The 17904-nt window shown below is 38.7% G+C and overlaps 1 protein-coding gene across 5 annotated transcripts in view; it reads right to left on the minus strand.

Moving 5' to 3' along the window:
* Positions 1-17904, minus strand: part of GCH1 (GTP cyclohydrolase 1) — a 53980-nt gene that overhangs the window by 17398 nt on the left and 18678 nt on the right. For all 5 annotated transcript variants that reach the window (XM_060293622.1, XM_060293624.1, XM_070045060.1 and 2 more), the window contains exon 2: positions 10403-10512. In XM_060293622.1, the coding sequence (XP_060149605.1) occupies positions 10403-10512 (110 nt within the window). The remainder of the gene's footprint in view (positions 1-10402; positions 10513-17904) is intronic.

A 17904-nucleotide genomic window follows, 5' to 3' on the forward strand; every position in this document is an offset into this window, starting at 1 on the left:
CTGTAAATGGCCACTTTAGGCAATCATCACTGAACAGTATGTTTAAAAACCGAGTTAGTAAGAACACAGACACAGAAGTAATCAGAGCAGAAGGTAGGAGGATATAGTGGAGAGAGGCTGAGTACAGGCTCAAGTTCCTGGGTCTGACCCCAGCCAAGTCACTAACTCCCTATGTCCTCTTGGACAATTCACAGCTTCCTGGGCCTGGTATTCTCACTTAAAATAAAAGGTAGCCATGAGCTCAAAGGTTCCCTCATTTCTGAAAATACATAGCCCTGCTGTCACGGCCCAGCATCATTAGTTGTGTGACTACCAGACCATATACGCCTCCTCATGTGATGGAATACAGAATCCTCAGCACCCCGATGAACTACTCTTGTCAAATATGTTTAATCTTAAACTTAGGAAGTTTTAGATCTAATCCAGTTTATAGAAAAAAGCAGAGATTGAATGGAGCAAATCCAGAAACGGAGACACGCTACAGAGCAACTGGCCTAGTTTCTCAGGTAAAGAACGTCACTGGGGTGGGGATGGAGGTGGGGCTAGCAGAGGAGACTATTGTAGATTAAGAGACTTAAGATGCATAACAACCAAATGCAATGTGAGTGCAAATGTGTAACCCTTATTTGGATTCTGGTTTAAACCAACAAGCCAGCTGAGACACCTGGAAACATGTAAATATCAGTTATTAGATGCTATTTAGGAATTACTGTTACTTTTGTCTATGGCAGTGCTACTGAGGATAAGTAAGAATATTTTAGAGATAGGTATTAATGATTAGTAATGAAGAGTCGTGTTGTCTATAACATACTTCAATATATTGAAGGATTTACTGCCAACTTTTTAGGTTGATAATCAAATCAGTTATGTTTCTTAAAAAAAATCCTTATCTTTTAGAGAAATATGCTGGAAGAAATTATAGAAAAAAACAATGTTATCTAGGATTTGCTTCAAAATAGTCCAGTGGGGACGTATATAGAAAAAGATTGGTCCTTTACTGATAACTGTTGAAACTGGTTGATGGGAACATGGAACGTTATATACTAATATACCTATTCTTAGATATGTTTGAAATTTTCTGTAATAAAAGGTTTTAAAAAGAGATACCACTACATACACATCAGAATACTAAACTTAAAAAGACTGAAAGTGCCAAGTGTTGATGAGGATGTGAAGTGACTAGGTCTCATGAGAGTATATGAAATGTAAACTGGTACAACCAATTTGGAAAACTAAAAGTCTGTATTTAATAAGTTGAACACAGGTATACCCTGTATCCCTGTACATCCACTCCTAGGTATATTCCAATGGAAATGCATGCAAGAGGAGGATCAAGGTGGCGGAGCAGAAGGACGTACAGCTCATCTCCCCCAACAGGCACATCAAAAATCCATCTACACCTGGAACAATTCATGCAGAAAACCAACTGGAAACTGGCAGATTTCTTATAACTTTGGTTATATAAGAAAGTTCTCTGTGTAACCAGGTAGGATGAGAAAAAAAAAAAGGCATCAGGACAGGACCAGTGCCCCTGGGAGGGATCTGTGAAGGAGGGAAGGTCCACAGGGGCAGGCCCAAGCCCTGAGGGGCCCCCTTGCCTGCTGGGAGGTTTGCTGGAATAGACAGAAGGGCTAGAGGGGCCTGGACTCTGCTTGTAAGGAGTGAGCGAGCCGGCTGGCCAGCAATCAGGAGAGAGGGCACTGCTGGCTTCCACCTGGCCACACTTCCAGTCCAAAACGCTTGCCAGGGCTGGGAGGGGTGCTGCTAGTATACACAGGGCTTAGGCACTGAATCCCGGATGGACAAGTCCTGAGAGAGGACCCAGCCTAGCTGCAAAGAGATAGTCCAGAGGGCCTGGGGTGTGGTCTGGGCCAAAACTCAAAGTCCACTGTCAGCATTCACATCGTAGGGGCAGTCCAGCCATGGCAGACTTGGTCAGCACACACACTGGGTGGCACCACAGAAACGTCTTGGGTGGACAGCCTCTGGGGAGGAGTAAACAGTGGCTCACTACCTGCCAGGAGCACTCCAGGTCCGCCCACCCCCACACTACAGCTCGGTGCCAGATCTGGGGCAGCTAGGTCCTGGAAGAGGTCCACCACAGAGGCAGCCCAGGTCCCAGGCACCTGGATTCCTGCGGTCATCACACCCTGGCCCCCTGCACCAGCCCACTCCACATCACAGCCTAGAGATAGGCCTGGGACGAACACAACGGAGAAAGGGTCATGGCCTTGGGCTGCTGCTGAGCAGAGGTGTGGACACCTGTGTGGGCGGTGCCTGGGTTCACTGTGACCATGTGGGCTTCACCTGCTTAAGCAGCCACATGCTTTGAGACAGGGCATGCATTCAAGGAACGTGGAGCCTTACTGAACCTGACCCTCTGGGCTTCTGCTCCAACAACTGGGGAGCACACCCCACCCCGTGTGTGACAGCCACGGAGCAAAGACAAGGCCCCACCCGACATCCAGCTCAGGCTCTGGACACACCACCAATCACATCCGCTATCAGGAGGATGATGGCCAGTATACTTTGAGGAAAGGCGCGGTTGGCATGCATACCAAAAACAGCCCTTGCATCAAAAATACTGGACTCACACAGTCTACGCAGGGACACTCCCACATTAAAACACCCCTTCAAGACCACAGCAGATTAACTTTATGAATTTAGGAGAAACAGTTAAGTAAAATGAAAAAGCAGAGGAACTATTCCCAATTAAAAGGACAAGAGAAATCCCCTGAAAGAACTAATAATGAAACAGGCTTTACCAGCCAACTAGACCCCAAGTTTAAAATATAGGTAATAAAAATGCTAAAGGATTATAGATAGAAATGCAGATCACTATAATGGAACTAGAAACTATAGAGGAACCAATCAAAATTAGGTAACTCAATTCCCAAGATAAAAAACAATCTAGAAGCAATAAAACAGAACAAATAAGTGATCTGAGAGATAGAATAATGGCACTCATCCAATCAGAACAGCAGATGGAAAGACAAACAAACAAACAAAAAAGAAAGCACCATATGAGAACTATGGGATAATATAAAGGGTGCCAACCAACTCGTAACGGGTTTCAGATGGAGAAAAGAGAGAAGATCAAAAATGTATCAGAAATTATGGCTTAAAACTTTCCATACCTAAAGAATGAAATACATTCAGGTACAGGAAGGATAGAGGGTTCCAAACAAGATGAACACAAACAGACCCAGACCAAGATATATCATAATTCAAGTGGCAAAAGTTAATGTAAGGATTCTAAAGGCAACAAGAGAAAAAGTCAGTTACAAGGGAACCCCCATAAGGCTAGCAGCAGATTTCTCTGCAGAAACTTTGCACGCCAGAAGGGAGTGGCATGATCTATTCAAGGTCCTGAAAGGGAAAACCCTGCAACTCTACCCAGCAAGAATATAATTTAGAATAGGAGAGATAAAGAATTTCTCGGACAAGCAAACACTAAAAGAATTCAGCAATACTAAACCTACCCTTAAAGAAATATTGAAAGGTTTTCTCTAAATAGCAGAGAAGCAAGAATCTATAGGGGGACTTCCCTGGTGGCACAGTGGTTAAGAATCCACCTGCCAGTGCAGGGGACACGGATTCGAGCCCTGGTCTGGGAAAAATCCCACATGCCGCGGAGCAGCTAAGCCCGTGCGTCACAACTACTGAGTCTGTGCTCTAGAGCCCATGAGCCACAACTACTGAAGCCTGCGCGCCTAGAGCCCGTGCTCTGCAACAAAGAGAAGCCACCGCAATAAGAACCCTGCGCACTGCAACGAGGAGTAGCCCCCGCTCTCCGCAACTAGAGAAAGCCTGTGTGCAGCAATGAAGACCCAATGCAGCCAAAATTAAATTAATTTTTAAAAATGTTCTCAATTTAAAATAAAAGAATCTATAGGATAGGGAAAAATCACAATAGGAAAAGCAAATATATGGAACTTCCCTGGTGGTCCAGTGGTTAAGAATCCACCTTCCAATGCAAGGGATGTGGGTTCGATCCCTGGTCAGGGAACTAAGATCCCACATACCACAGGGCAACTGAGCCCATGCTCCACAACTAATGAGCCTGTGTGCTGTAGCTACAGAGCCTATGCGCTCTGGAGACTGTGTGCCACAACTACAGAGAAGCCCAAGAGCCGCAATGAAGAGCCTGCATGCCGCAATGAAAGATCCCACATGCTACAACTAACACCTGATGCAGCCAAAAATAAAATATAAAAAAAAAAGAAAAGCAAATATATAAAAGGACTGCAGATCACTTAAATAAGCCAGTACATAGATTAAAAAACAATAGCTGAATCACTGTGGTGTACACCTGAAACTAAGATGACATTGTAAATAAGGTTTACACTATTTACACTGCAAAAAAAAAAAAATCAAAACAATTTGTAAATGCAATTATAACTACAATTAACAGCAAAAGAATAAACATTAAGATGTAAAATGGGATATCAAAGCCATAAAATATGGGAAAGGAGAGTATAAAAATGTAGATCTTTTAGAACATGTTCAAACTTAGATGATATGACTATCAGTTTAAAGCAAGTAGATATAGTTATGGGTCAACATACTTGAAAACCAGGATAACCACACATCAAAAACACATGACAGATTCACAACAACCAAAAAGAAAGGAACTCAAGCATAATATAAAGAAGAACCATAAAACCACAAAAGGAAAAACATAAAGAGAGGAACAAAGAAGAACTACAAAATCAACTGGAAAACAAGGTTTCAAATGGCAATAAGTACATACCGATCAATAATTACTTTAAATGTCAATGGACTAAATGCTCCCATCAAAAGACATAGAGTGGCAGACTGAATAAAAAGAAACTAAAATGCACTGCCTACAAGAGATTTACTTCAGGGCAAGATACACACACAGATTGAAAGTGAAGGGATGAAAAGAGATATTTCATCCAAATAGAAATGACAAGAAAACAGAGGTAGCAATATTCATATTGGACAAAATAGACTTTAAAACAGAGTCCATAAAGAAAGACAAGGACATTATATAATAAAGGAATCAATACAAGAGGAGGATATTATACTCATTAACATATATGCACCCATTTTGGAATACCTAAATATATAAAAATACTAACAAAGGGAGAAAGTGACAGGAAAACAATAATAGTAGGAGACTTTTAACACCTCACTGACATCAATGTATAGATCCTCCAGACAGAAAATCAATAAGGCAACAGAGGTCCTAAAATGACACTAGACCAGTTGGCCTTAACTGATATCTATTAGAAAAAAAATTCTTTTCAAGCACACATGGAACATTCCCTAGAATAGACCATATACTAGGTCATAAAACAAACCTCAACAAATTTAAGAGGACAGAAATTATTTCAAGCATCTTTTTTGACCACAATGATATGACATGAGAAATCAACCACAAAGAAAAACAGGAAAAAACAACAACAACAAAAAAACACATGGAGACTAAATAATATGCTACTAAAAACCCAATAGGTCAATGATGAAATCAAAGAAGAAATCAGAAAATACCTTGTGACAAACAACAATAAAAACACAACCTTACAAAAATCTATGGAATGCAGCAAAAGCAGTTCTAAGAGAGAAGTTCATAGCAATACAGGATTTCCTCAAATAAGAAAAATCTCAAACAACCTAACCTATCACCTAAAGAATTAGAAAAAGAAGAACAAACAAAACCCAAAGTAAGCAGAAGGAAGGAAATCATAAAGATCAGGAAAAAAATAAATAAAATAGAGATTTTTAAAAAATAGAAAAGATCAATAAAACCAAGAGCTGGTTTTTTGAAAAGATAAAATAGACAAACTTCTAGCCAGGCTCACCAAGAAGAAAAGAGATAGGACCCAAATATACAAGAAGTGAAAGAGGAGAAATAACAACCAATACTGCAGAAATACCAAAAATAAAAAATAAAAAAAACGTAAGACAATACTATAAAGAGTTGTATACCAACAAATTGGACAACTGGAAGAAAAGAACAAGTTTCTAGAAACCAATGGCCTGCCAAAACTGAGTCAAGAAGAAAGATAATTTGAACAGACCAATTACTAGAAGTGAAACAGAATCTGTAATAAAAAAATTTAAAAACAAAACCTCCTGGGCTTCCCTGGTGGCGCAGTGGTTGCGAGTCCACCTGCCGATGCAGGGGACGCGGGTTCGTGCCCCAGTCCAGGAAGATCCCACATGCCGGGGAGCAGCTGGGCCCGTGAGCCATGGCCGCTGAGCCTGCGCGTCTGGAGCCTGTGCTCCGCAACAGGAGAGATCTCAACAGTGAGAGGCCCGCATACTGCAAAAAAAACCAAAACAAAACAAGACAAAAACAAAACCTCCCTGCAAACAAAAGTCCAGGACTTGATGGCTTCACTGGGGAAATTCTACCAAACATACAAAGAACTTACACCTATCCTTCCCAAACTATTCCAAAAGACTGAAGAGGAGGAAACACTCTCAAATTCATTCTAGGAAGCCACCATCACCCTAATACCAAAACCAAAGACACTACAAATAAAAGAAAATTACAGGCTAATATCTTTGATGTATATAGATGCAAAAATCCTCAACAAAATGTTGGCAAACTGAATCCAATAATACACAAAAAGGATCATACACCATGATCAAGTTGGATTCATTCCAGAGTTGCAAGGATGGTTCAACATACAAATCAATGTGATACACCAGGTTAAGAAAAGGAAAGACAAAAACCACATGATTATCTCAATAGATGCACAAAAATTATTTGATAAAATTCAACATCCACTCATGACAAAAACTCTCACCAAAGTGGATATAGAGGGAACATATCTCAACATAATAAAAGCCATTTACGACAAACCCACAGCCAATATAATACTCAACAGTGTAAAGCTTAAAGCCTTCCTATTAAATTCAGGAACAAGACAATGATGCCCACTCTCACCACTCCTATTCAACATAGTATCGGAAGTCCGAGCCACAGCAATCAGATAAGAAAAAGAGAAGGTACCCAAATTGGAAGTAAAGAGGTAAACTGTCACTATTTTCAGATGACACAGTTCTCTATATAGAGAACCCTAATGACTCCACACAAAAACTATCAGAATAAAAGAAATCAGCAAGGTAGCAGGATACAAGACTAATATACAGAAATCTGTTGCATTTATTTACACTAACAATGAAATATCAGAAAGAGAAAGTTTAAAAATTCTGTTTAAAATCACATCCAATTAAAAAAAAAAACAACCTAGGAATAAATTTAACCAAGGAGGTGAAAGACCTATACGCTAAAAACTATAAAACATTAATAAACTAAGTAAATTGAAGATGATTCAAAGAAATGGAAAGATATCTCATCCTCTTGGATTAGAAGAATTTATATTGTTAAAATGGCCATACTACTCCACAAGCAATCTACAGATTTAATGCAATCCCTATCAAAACACCCATGACATTTTCCACAGAACTGGAACAAGTAATACTAAAATTTATATGGAGCCACAGAAGACCTAGAATTGCCAAAGCAATCCTGAGGGAAAAGAGCAAAGCTGGAGGCATAACTCTCCCAGACTTCAGACAATACTACAAAGCTACAGTAATCAAAACAGCATAGTATTGGCACAAAAACAGACACAAAGGTCAATGCAACAGGATAGAAAGCCCAGAAATAAACCCATGTACTTATGGTCAATTAATCTATGACAAAGGAGGCAAGAATATACAATGGAGAAAAGACAATCTCTTCAAAAAGTGGTGTTGGGAAAGCTGGACAGCTACATGTATATCAATGAAATTAGAACACTCCCTCACACTGTACACAAAAATAAACTCAAAATAGTTTAAACACCTAAATATAAGACACAACACCATAAAACTCCTAGAAGAGAACATAGGCAAAACATTCCCTGACATAAGTCATAGCAGTATTTTCTTAGATCAGTCTCCCAATGCAAAAGAAATAAAAGCAAAAATAAACAAATGGGACCTAATCAAACTTACAAGCTTTTGCACAGCAAAGAATACCATCGACAAAACAAAAAGACAACCTACCTAATGGGAGAAAATGTTTGCAAACGATGTGACCGACAAGGGGTTAATATCCAAAATATACAAGCAAGTCATACAACTCAATACTGAAAAAAGAAACCCAATCAAAAAATGGGCAGAAGGTCTAAACAGATGTTTCTCCAAAGAAGACACACAGATGGCTAACGGGCACATGAACAATGTTCAACATATTAATTATTAGAGAAATGCAAATCAAAACCACAATAGGTATCACTTCACATTGATCAGAATGACCATCATCAAAAAGTCTACAAATAATAAACGCTGGAGAGGGTGTGGGGAAAAGGGAACCCTCTTACATTGTTGGTGGGAATGTAAATTGGTGCAACCACTATGGAGGTTCCTTCAAAAATTAGAGTTACCATATGATCCAGCAGTCCCACTCCTGGGCATATATCCAGAAAAGATTAAAACTCTAACTCAAAAAAATACATGCACCACAATGTTCAGAGCAGCACTATTTACAATAGCCAAGACACAGAAACAACCCAAGTGTCTATCAACAGACAATTGGTTTAAGAAGATATGGTGTATGTATACAATGGACTACGACTAAACCATAAAAAAGAATAAAGTATTGCCATTTGCAGCAACGTGGGGTGACCTAGAGAATACAATACTAAGTGAATTAAGTCAGACAGAGAGAGACAAATATCATATGATATCACTTATATGTGGAACCTTAAAAATAATACACATGAATGTATAGACAAAACAGAAACAGACTAATAGACATAGAAAACAAACTTATGGTTACCAAAGGGGAAAGGGATAAATTAGGATACAAACTACTATACATAAAATACATAGGTAATAAGGATTTAATGTATAGCACAGGGAACTATATTCTATATCTTATAATAATCTAGAATGGAAAATAACCTGAAAAAAAATACACACACACACATACAGCTGAATCACTTTACTGTACACCTGAGGCTAATACAATATTGTAAATCAACTAAAATTCAAAAATAAATTAGTGAGTTCCCTGGTGGCCTAGTGATTAGGATTCTGGGCTTTCACTGCCGTGGCCCAGGTTCAATCCCTGGTCAGGGAACTGAGATCCCACATGCTGTGTGGCTCGGTAAATAAATAAATAATAAATAAATAAATTCTTTCAGAAAATTAAAAAATAAATAAAAATTTAAAAAAGAAATATATGCATCTGTGCACCAAAAGAATGCTGATAGCAGTACTGTTTGCAATAGCCAAAAACAAAAAAACCACCACCAACAACAACCAAAAAACCCAAACAGAGAGAGAGAGAGGAAACAATACAAATGTCCTCCAAGAACAGAATAAATTGTGGTATGTTTGTACAATGGAATTATATATAGCAATGAAAATATAATGACGGGCAATAACATAACATCAATGACTCTTTCAATATGGAACAAAAGAAGCTAAACACAAAAGAGTACATTCTGTAGACCCCACCTATTTATATATAGTAATTGAAAAACCAGCAAAACTAATCAATCTATAATGTTACAAATCCATATACTAGTTACCTGTGGGGACAAGATGGGTTAGGGATTAACAAGGGGCACAAGGTGAGCTTCTAGGACACTGATAATGTTCTAGTTCTTGATCTGTGAGGTAGTAGGAAGTACCCTAATGATTTGTGCATTTTTCTACATTTCACTTCTATAAAAAATGAAAAAATACTTTAACAAAAAAATATGAAGCAAATGTTAACACATTAAATTTAGGTGATGGGTGTTTAGATATTCATACCACTATTTCCTATAAGTCTTCCATTTGAAAATTATTAATAAAAAGTCAAAATAAAATAAAATTATATGGGGGGAGGGAAGAGAAAAGGACAACTCTTGGTAACCCACATGTTCTCAAAAGTATGTTTAACTACAGCAAACTAGATAACATTATCTAGCTCACAGATTCATTTTTCCTAAAATAGAAAGGGTTGGAAACAAATTAAACCCACTAATACTATAACCTCTGCCACAAGACATTCTGCAATCATTACTGCTCATGTCATATTATACAAAAGTATATCTTGGATCAAGTCAAAGTAAAGGGCAAAGGTTTTCAGAGCCTGCAGCAGCTACCTAAAAAAAAAAAGATGGTCTTTAATCTCATTATTTTAACCTATTAACATGGTATTTACTGTGAAATGCTTGCCCAGAGGGCCTTCTGCTACTTTGTTTTTATTTTGTTAATTTCCAGCTATTAGATTAGTAGGGTTGATAAAGAGTAACTGTTTATGTGTAATTCTAAATATCTGGGATATTAGGAATTAGCAGGTGACAATTTAAAATATAATTATCCTAACTTTAAAACTGTCATTGTGCTTTTAAACACTGTTAGGAGACAACATAGAAAAACTTACCCTTCCAACAAATGGAACTAGATGATGTTCACACATGGAAAACATGTCTATGTCCTTCACAATCACCATCTCATCATGATCTTCATCAAATATAGCATCATTTAGGACATCTGAAATCAGAGGCTTGCTTTAGTAACATTTCCAATTTTACAGTAAGATAAAGAATAGAAAAGCTAACACCCTGTAGGTACATGTAAATTGACAGTCAACATAAGAATGTTAATCCTAACTAAAATATTAATGGCATGCAAATTAAAACTAGTTATTTTTCTCCCACCACATTAGCAAAGTCTTTTTCTTTAAATGGTGGGGAAAATCCTTATGATGTGGTATTACGTAAAAAATGCAGGATTACCAATGTATTTGTAGCATAGGAGAGGAAGGGAAAAAGAGAGAGGGAAGAAAGGAGATAGATTATGCAAAACAAAAGAGTGGGTATTTCTAGTGATAGGAATGGTCTACTTTCACTTCCTTCCTTACATTTTCCTGTACCTAACACTTTCTCTATAACAAATGTGTAGAAAACTATATCTGAGAAAAAACCAATTCTTACCTCTCTGATTGCTGAAGCTAGATCCAGATACCCATAAACTTGACCTCTGTTATGACCACCCCAAATAATTTTCTATTCTTATAAAATTTTCTAGTTATTGTATGCAAGCATCAGACTCATTCTAAACAGTTGCCTTCCTCCTCCCTTCCTAAGGAAATCAATTCTATAGTTTTTATGTGTGTGCCTGTCCAGGTTGGCTTTGGGTGATGAACAGTGTCTTGTTTAACCTGTGGACTCTGTCATATAGGGCCAGGCTTACAACAGACATTTAGAAACAAAAACTTTATTTTTAAAAACTGCACTCATATCTGAACAGCTTGGCAGACTAGATACATTCAAGTCATCTAGGTATGTGATTTCAAGGATTTGGGGATACCCAATCTACACAGCATGAGACAGAAGGGAAGAGATGAACAGAGCTTTGTAGCCACATACTGCTATTTCCCCTTGGAAAGGCAGGCTGCTGAGTGAGTCACAGGGAAGATGTGCAAATGTCCACCCACACAGCCTGACCTTCAGTGGCTCCGTTGCTACCAGAAGAGAGGCTCACTGATATTGAGTTATCAGTTAACCACAGTTGTCATCCCCCGATTTAGGCTATTCAGAGACATATTTGTGTGATACAGCAGTTATTAGTGTGGTAAACAAAAGTGAACATGTGGGGTTTGGACACAGAGATAAACATGACACCCTGGTTAAAAGAGGCTAAAAAAATCCAGGGAGGAAAAGGCTCAGGGCCATTCTTTAAGTAAATACTCCTCCAAAAGCAGTTTTCTCTTCTGAATACTCTGTCCTAACCTTCAGTCCTATTTTTGAAAGAAGTCCAAAAATAGATCCTCAGTGCTCCCCAAAGTATCTTGGAGTTCTCCATGATTTTAATGTAATGTTACTGCCATGCATAGCTGACTAAATAAAATCTTTAGTCACACAAGGAATCTTCCTGAAAGTAAAAACAAAAAATTTTTTCTTAAAGAACAAAAGAGAATTGTCAAATATAGGAAGTGTTCGTTTGTTTTCTCTGGCAAAAAATGAGAGCATCCCCATTCTAAGCTCTGACAACAACCATATGGCACGTGTTAAATGCTGGCCCTCAAGTTAGGCTTATGTTAGCATCTGGCTCCATTGCTAACTGCAGAACCTTGGGCAAGGCACTCTGTGCCTCAATCTGCTCAGCTATAAAATGGGCATGAAAAAAGTATCTACTTCAGAGAGGTATCCTGAGGATTAAATGAGATAATCCACTTGTGTTTAGAAATATGCAGGTGGGGTATGCGATAGATAATATTATTACTATTACTATAATTAAGATTAAGAGAGTTGCTAAGCTATGTTCCCATACACATTGATGTACACCAGAATTTAAAAAGCAATAATTTGCTTCTAAGGAACAGACTGCAGAAAAGGAAAAGTAATAAATTTACTATGGAGAAACCTGGCAGACACTACTTTAATCAAATAATTAAGGTTAACTTTACCAGTAATAAGACATACTGATATCATGTAGCTCCTGACATAAGACCATGAGAAGGGCACATCACCTCTGTGGAATTCTTCCCCAAAATCTGTAACTGCGGTCTAATCACCACACAAACTGAGGGACATTCTACAAAATATCTAAAGAAGAACTCTTTTTAAAAAGACATGGAGGGAATTTCCTGGTGGTCCAGTGACTAGGACTCCACATTCTCACTGCTGTGGGCCTGGGTTCAATCCCTGGTCGGGGAGCTCAGATCCCACAGGCCGTGCGGCGTGGCCAAAAAAATAAATAAATGATTTAAAAATAGACATGGAAAGACTAAAGAACTGTCCACGCTAGAGGAGACTAAAGACACATGACAAGTAAAAGCAACAGAAAAACTAAAATCCAAATAAAGCCTGTAGTTTCGTTCATAGTGTTGATGATTGCACCATGGCCATGGGAGATGTTAGCATTAGAGGAAGCTTGGGAAAGGGTATATAGAGAATCTCTCTTACTATTTTTATCATTATTCTGTAAGTCTAAAATTATTTCAGAATAAAAACTTCTAAAAAACACAACAGAGGGACTTCCCTGGTGGCGCAGTGGTTAAGAATCCGCCTGCCATGGGCTTCCCTGGTGGCGCAGTGGTTGAGAGTCCGCCTGCCGATATAGGGGACACGGGTTCGTGCCCTGGTCCGGGAAGATCCCACATGCCGTGGAGCGGCTGGGCCCGTGAGCCATGGCTGCTGAGCCTGCGCGTCCGGAGCCTGTGCTCCGCAACGGGAGAGGCCACAACAGTGAGAGGCCCGCGTACCACACACACAAAAAAGAATCCGCCTGTCAATGTGCGGGACACGGGTTCAAGCCCTGGTCCAGGAGGATCCCACGTGCCGCGGAACAACTAAGCCCGTGCGCCACAACTACTGAGCCTGCGCTCTAGAGCCCATGAGCCACAACTACTGAAGCCCGTGCACCTAGAGCCCATGCTCCACAACAAGAGAAGCCACCACAATGAGGAGCCCACACAGCGCAACAAAGAGTAGCCCCCGCTCGCCGCAACTAGAGAAAGCCTGTGCACAGCAACAAAGACCCAATGCAGCCAATAAATAAATAAATTTTTAAAAATAAATTAATTAAAAAAAACACACAACAGAACAATGCCCATCAACTGGAATATATAAGCAATGGAGCACTACTCAGCAATAAGATGGGATAAAATAATGATTCATGTACTAAGATGGTTGAACCTCCGAAGAATTATACTAAGTAAAAGAAGTCAAAGACCTGCACACACAAAAAACTATGTGAGATTCTAGGAAAAGCAAATATAGTGATAGAAAGCAGACAGAAAGTTTACCAGAGACCACAGAGGATTGGCTGCAAAAAGATATGAAGACATTTTTTTTTGGTTGATGGAAACCATCTAAACCTTCGTTGTACTGGTGGCTATGAGTTTGTCAAAATTAAAATTGTGCACATAAAGTTGGTAAATTTTATTGAATATAACTTACACCTTAATAGAGCTAACTTAAAAAAAAAACTGTGGCATAAGGGACTTCCCTGGCAGTCCAGTGGTTAAGACTCCACACTTCCACTGCCAGGGCCACTGGTTCTATCCCTGGTTGGAGAAGTAAGATCCTGTGTGCCACGCAGTGTGGCCAAAAAAAAAAAAAAAAAAAAAAAAAAACTAGAAAAGTTTAAAAGCTGTGGTATATTATGAAATCTTTTGTGTAAAAGTCGAAAGGAGATATGAACATATATACACATATATATGCTTATCTTCAAAAGGAAACACTAGAAGAATAAATCAAAAAGCAAATAAAAATGATTACCCATAAAGGACTAAAAGAACAGGCAAAAAGGGATATGATAAAATGAGACATCTTTGAATAAAATTTGTTACATAATTTTGACTTTGAAATCATGTAAATGTTTTACATACTCAAAACTAAACTAAAAAGAAAACAACTAGCGACCCCATACATTGTGATGCTTTGTGCGATAATGGAGCGTTGATGCTTTGCCTCTATCCTATTTCATTAAAATGGATCCAGACTATAAACTTGACCCAGCCTAATCATTTTTCTTCAGTAATGAAGTCTCCCTGCTATATTTATTTATGTTTTGCTCCAACATTATCTGAAAGCTACCATCTGTGGCTAATAAGAACAAAACACTATCATGGATTGTTTTAATTTCCTGTCTGTTATCAGCAGCAAGGAGGTAACCCTGGAAACAAGGATTTATGGTATTCTATTTCCCACTGTTGGTCATAACCAACAAAAGAAACCAAAGCCACCTCCAAAAGTTGAAGGCCTATCTATAACAACACCACACACAGAAAGTATAAAAGTATACCTTTCTCATGTCATTAATGACTAAGCAATGACAACAAACAACACTGCTGGGCAGCCACCCCTCAAGCATTTTGTCCCTTCCTGAAAGTGCATTAAGGCAGGCCCACGAATGACCCAAAGTATTTAAGCACCCTCTGAAGCAGAAGTTCTGACTCCCCCAGTGAGCTTGTTAAAACACAAATCCCTGGACCCCACCCCCAGAGCATCCGATTTAGGAGGTTTGGGTGAGCCTGAGAATTTGCATTTTTAACAAGTTTCCAGAAGATGCTAATGCTCCCGGTCTGGGAACCACACTTTGAGAGCCGCTGTTTTGAGGTATTCCATGTTCTGTGCTGCTACATAGAATCTTTACATCTTGAAAATGCTCCTACTGATACATCATATATATGAAGGAACACAGACCTGTTTCTGCTGGGGTAAAAGGAAACTCCTAGGGGAAATTCCACACAAAAGGAAAATTATATCTAAGGAACTTTCTTTTGCATGAGTGTTAACAGTAATTAGCACTATCCTGGATGTTTTGTGATCAGCACCAAAAATTAGAGATCTCTGAGGAAGTCAGAATCGCACAGATGATCCATCTTCCTGGAGGACAGCATTTAGACAATGGAAGAAGACCTGGAATGCTGAACATGCGTCCATCCTAAGGGACAGGAAAGAGAGAATGGGGTCTGCTTACTGGTTTTCGAATTAAGAGAGAACAAGACGCAGAGAGTGAGACCTAACAAGGCATCAGGCCTCTTCGCTCTTGGCTGGAATTAAACCAACTCAAGGGGCTAACAAAGATAAGCCCACCTGATTTAGTGGAGAAAGATCTGAATCACTGGCCCAAACCCTCTAACATTAGAGCTGCCTCAACCAGCATAGAGTACTTACTTCATTGTACTTCCTGGTACCACTTATCTGTGTTGATTTCTCCCAACCTTGGAGGTAAGTGTTGTAGCTGAAGGCTTTGGAGTTTCCACACAATACCCTACACACCATGCACAGAGCCAGAGCTAAACAGAGATCTTCCATTTTATCTAATTAATATCTCAGTCTTTACCCTGTGATTTACTTCCTTAAACTAGAAGACTCCAAAGAAACTCATGTGGCCAAGGGAACATAAGAATTCTCATTGCAACATTATTGGTAATAACAAATATTAGGAATTTAAATGTGCATCAGAAGAACAATTATACATCTTACTTAGAAAAGCACTAAAACCATTAACTAAGGTATCTCTTCCCTGTGAGTAGCAGTAACCTTCGACCAAGATGTGTGCTTGATTATCCCTTGTCAAAATCACATATGTACTGACCTCCCCGCTTACCACTTCAGAACAGTTCTCAAAGTTCTCTGAGAGACTGTCTCTCAGGTTATAATCCTCAGGTTGGCTCAAATAAAATTTTCCATTTCTTACTTAGATTGACTATTGATTAATTTTTTTCATTGACAAGAGTATGTCCATTTAAATGAAGTAGAAACAATACTACCTGTTGTTTGTGGACACACTCATAAAATGAAAGTAAAAACATAGGCATGAGAGTAAGAGATCAAATTCAGGATAGTGGTTAACTGCACAGGGAGGCTAGCAGGATCAGAAAGAGATAACTAAGAGCTTTATCTGTATTTTTTAAAGCAATTATAGCAAAATATTGAGGTTTGCTAAAATCGGATGAATGTTGGCTAAATTAGTTCTTTATACCTTTTCTTGTATATTTGAGATATTTCATTAATAAAAAAAAGATTTTTTAAACTGAGGAGTTCATACACATGCTGGTGTTTTGTTTTTTTCCTGAAAGAAAAGCAAGCAACTGAGGTTACCCTTGCACAAGACTGGGGCTAGAGAAGGATTCCACAGGAAAGACACAGCCTGCTTCACGCAATGCTGCAAACGCCTTCAGAAACCTCCCTAAATCACACTCTGCAATTAAAACAAAGGCTTCTGCCCTGAGTGTGGCACTGAAACTTTTTGCTTTCTACCTCCTGTTTGAAAAGTTTGTCCTATGAGTACGAGCAACATTAAAACAAATTAAAAGAGAAAAGAAAATCACTATCTCTGCTTTCATTTCCATCATGGTAATACACCTCTTGTTAGTATTCCAACAGGCACAGCTTTTTGCACTTAACAAGACAGAGCTAACATTTGTAAACTGGCCAAAATAAGCATGAACCCGAATATTCCACAGACTGACATAATGACAGAAACTAAGATGACTTTAGACAACCATTCGCACCATCTGCTGAAGTAGGCAGAGCTGCTGCACAGCTCTGATATGCTCCATGAACGTACTTCATAAACTGCAAGTTTGTCAGCAGGAAAGATCCAGTGCATTGCAAAGAAAGTCAAAGTTTGTTTATTTGGGAAATTTTCCTTCCTGCCATCCTTGGCAGAGATAAATTCCCATGTTGCATCTAAGCAACTAAAATATAGCTAAGACAACATGAATGGACCTTGAGGGCATCATGCTAAGTGAAATAAGTCAGACGGAGAAAGACAAACAGTGTACGATCTCACATGTGGAATCTAAAAAAGCCGAACCTGTAGAAACAGAGTATAATGGTTACAAGAAGCTGGGAGGGTGGAGGAAAAGGGAAGAGGTTAGTCAAAGAGTACAAACTTCAAGTTAGAAGATGAATAAACTCTAGGGATTTAACACATAGCTTTTTAATTATAATTAACAATACTGTATTAAATATTTGAAAGTTGCTAAGAGAGTAGATCTTAAAAGGGTGGTAATCATATTGCAACATATAAGTGTATCAAATCAATACATTGCACATCTTAAATTTATACAATGTTACATATCAATTATATCTTAATAAAGCTGGGGAAAAAATACATAACCAAGGCTATGGAAATAAATGTGCTAGCTGCCCTCAACAGAGTATTGATATGCATGTTTCAGCAAATACAGTAGCAGTATGCTCTTCCCATCCTCTCAGCAGCCGTTTTTATGAACACAACATCTCTCCCTGAGAGACAAGTTTCATATGTGAAGTTAATTAAGACCTTTTCCTTGATCACAACAGTAATGTTTGTTACAGTTTATCTATAAGACATTAAAACACTGAAATGAGAAAATGGAAGCACATAAAATCCCTCTACCCACAATTACTTAACTGGCTCTTAGGGAACCACAGGCACAGT

This window comes from Globicephala melas, chromosome 2 (genome assembly GCF_963455315.2).
Source record: "Globicephala melas chromosome 2, mGloMel1.2, whole genome shotgun sequence".
Lineage (NCBI taxonomy): Eukaryota > Metazoa > Chordata > Mammalia > Artiodactyla > Delphinidae > Globicephala > Globicephala melas.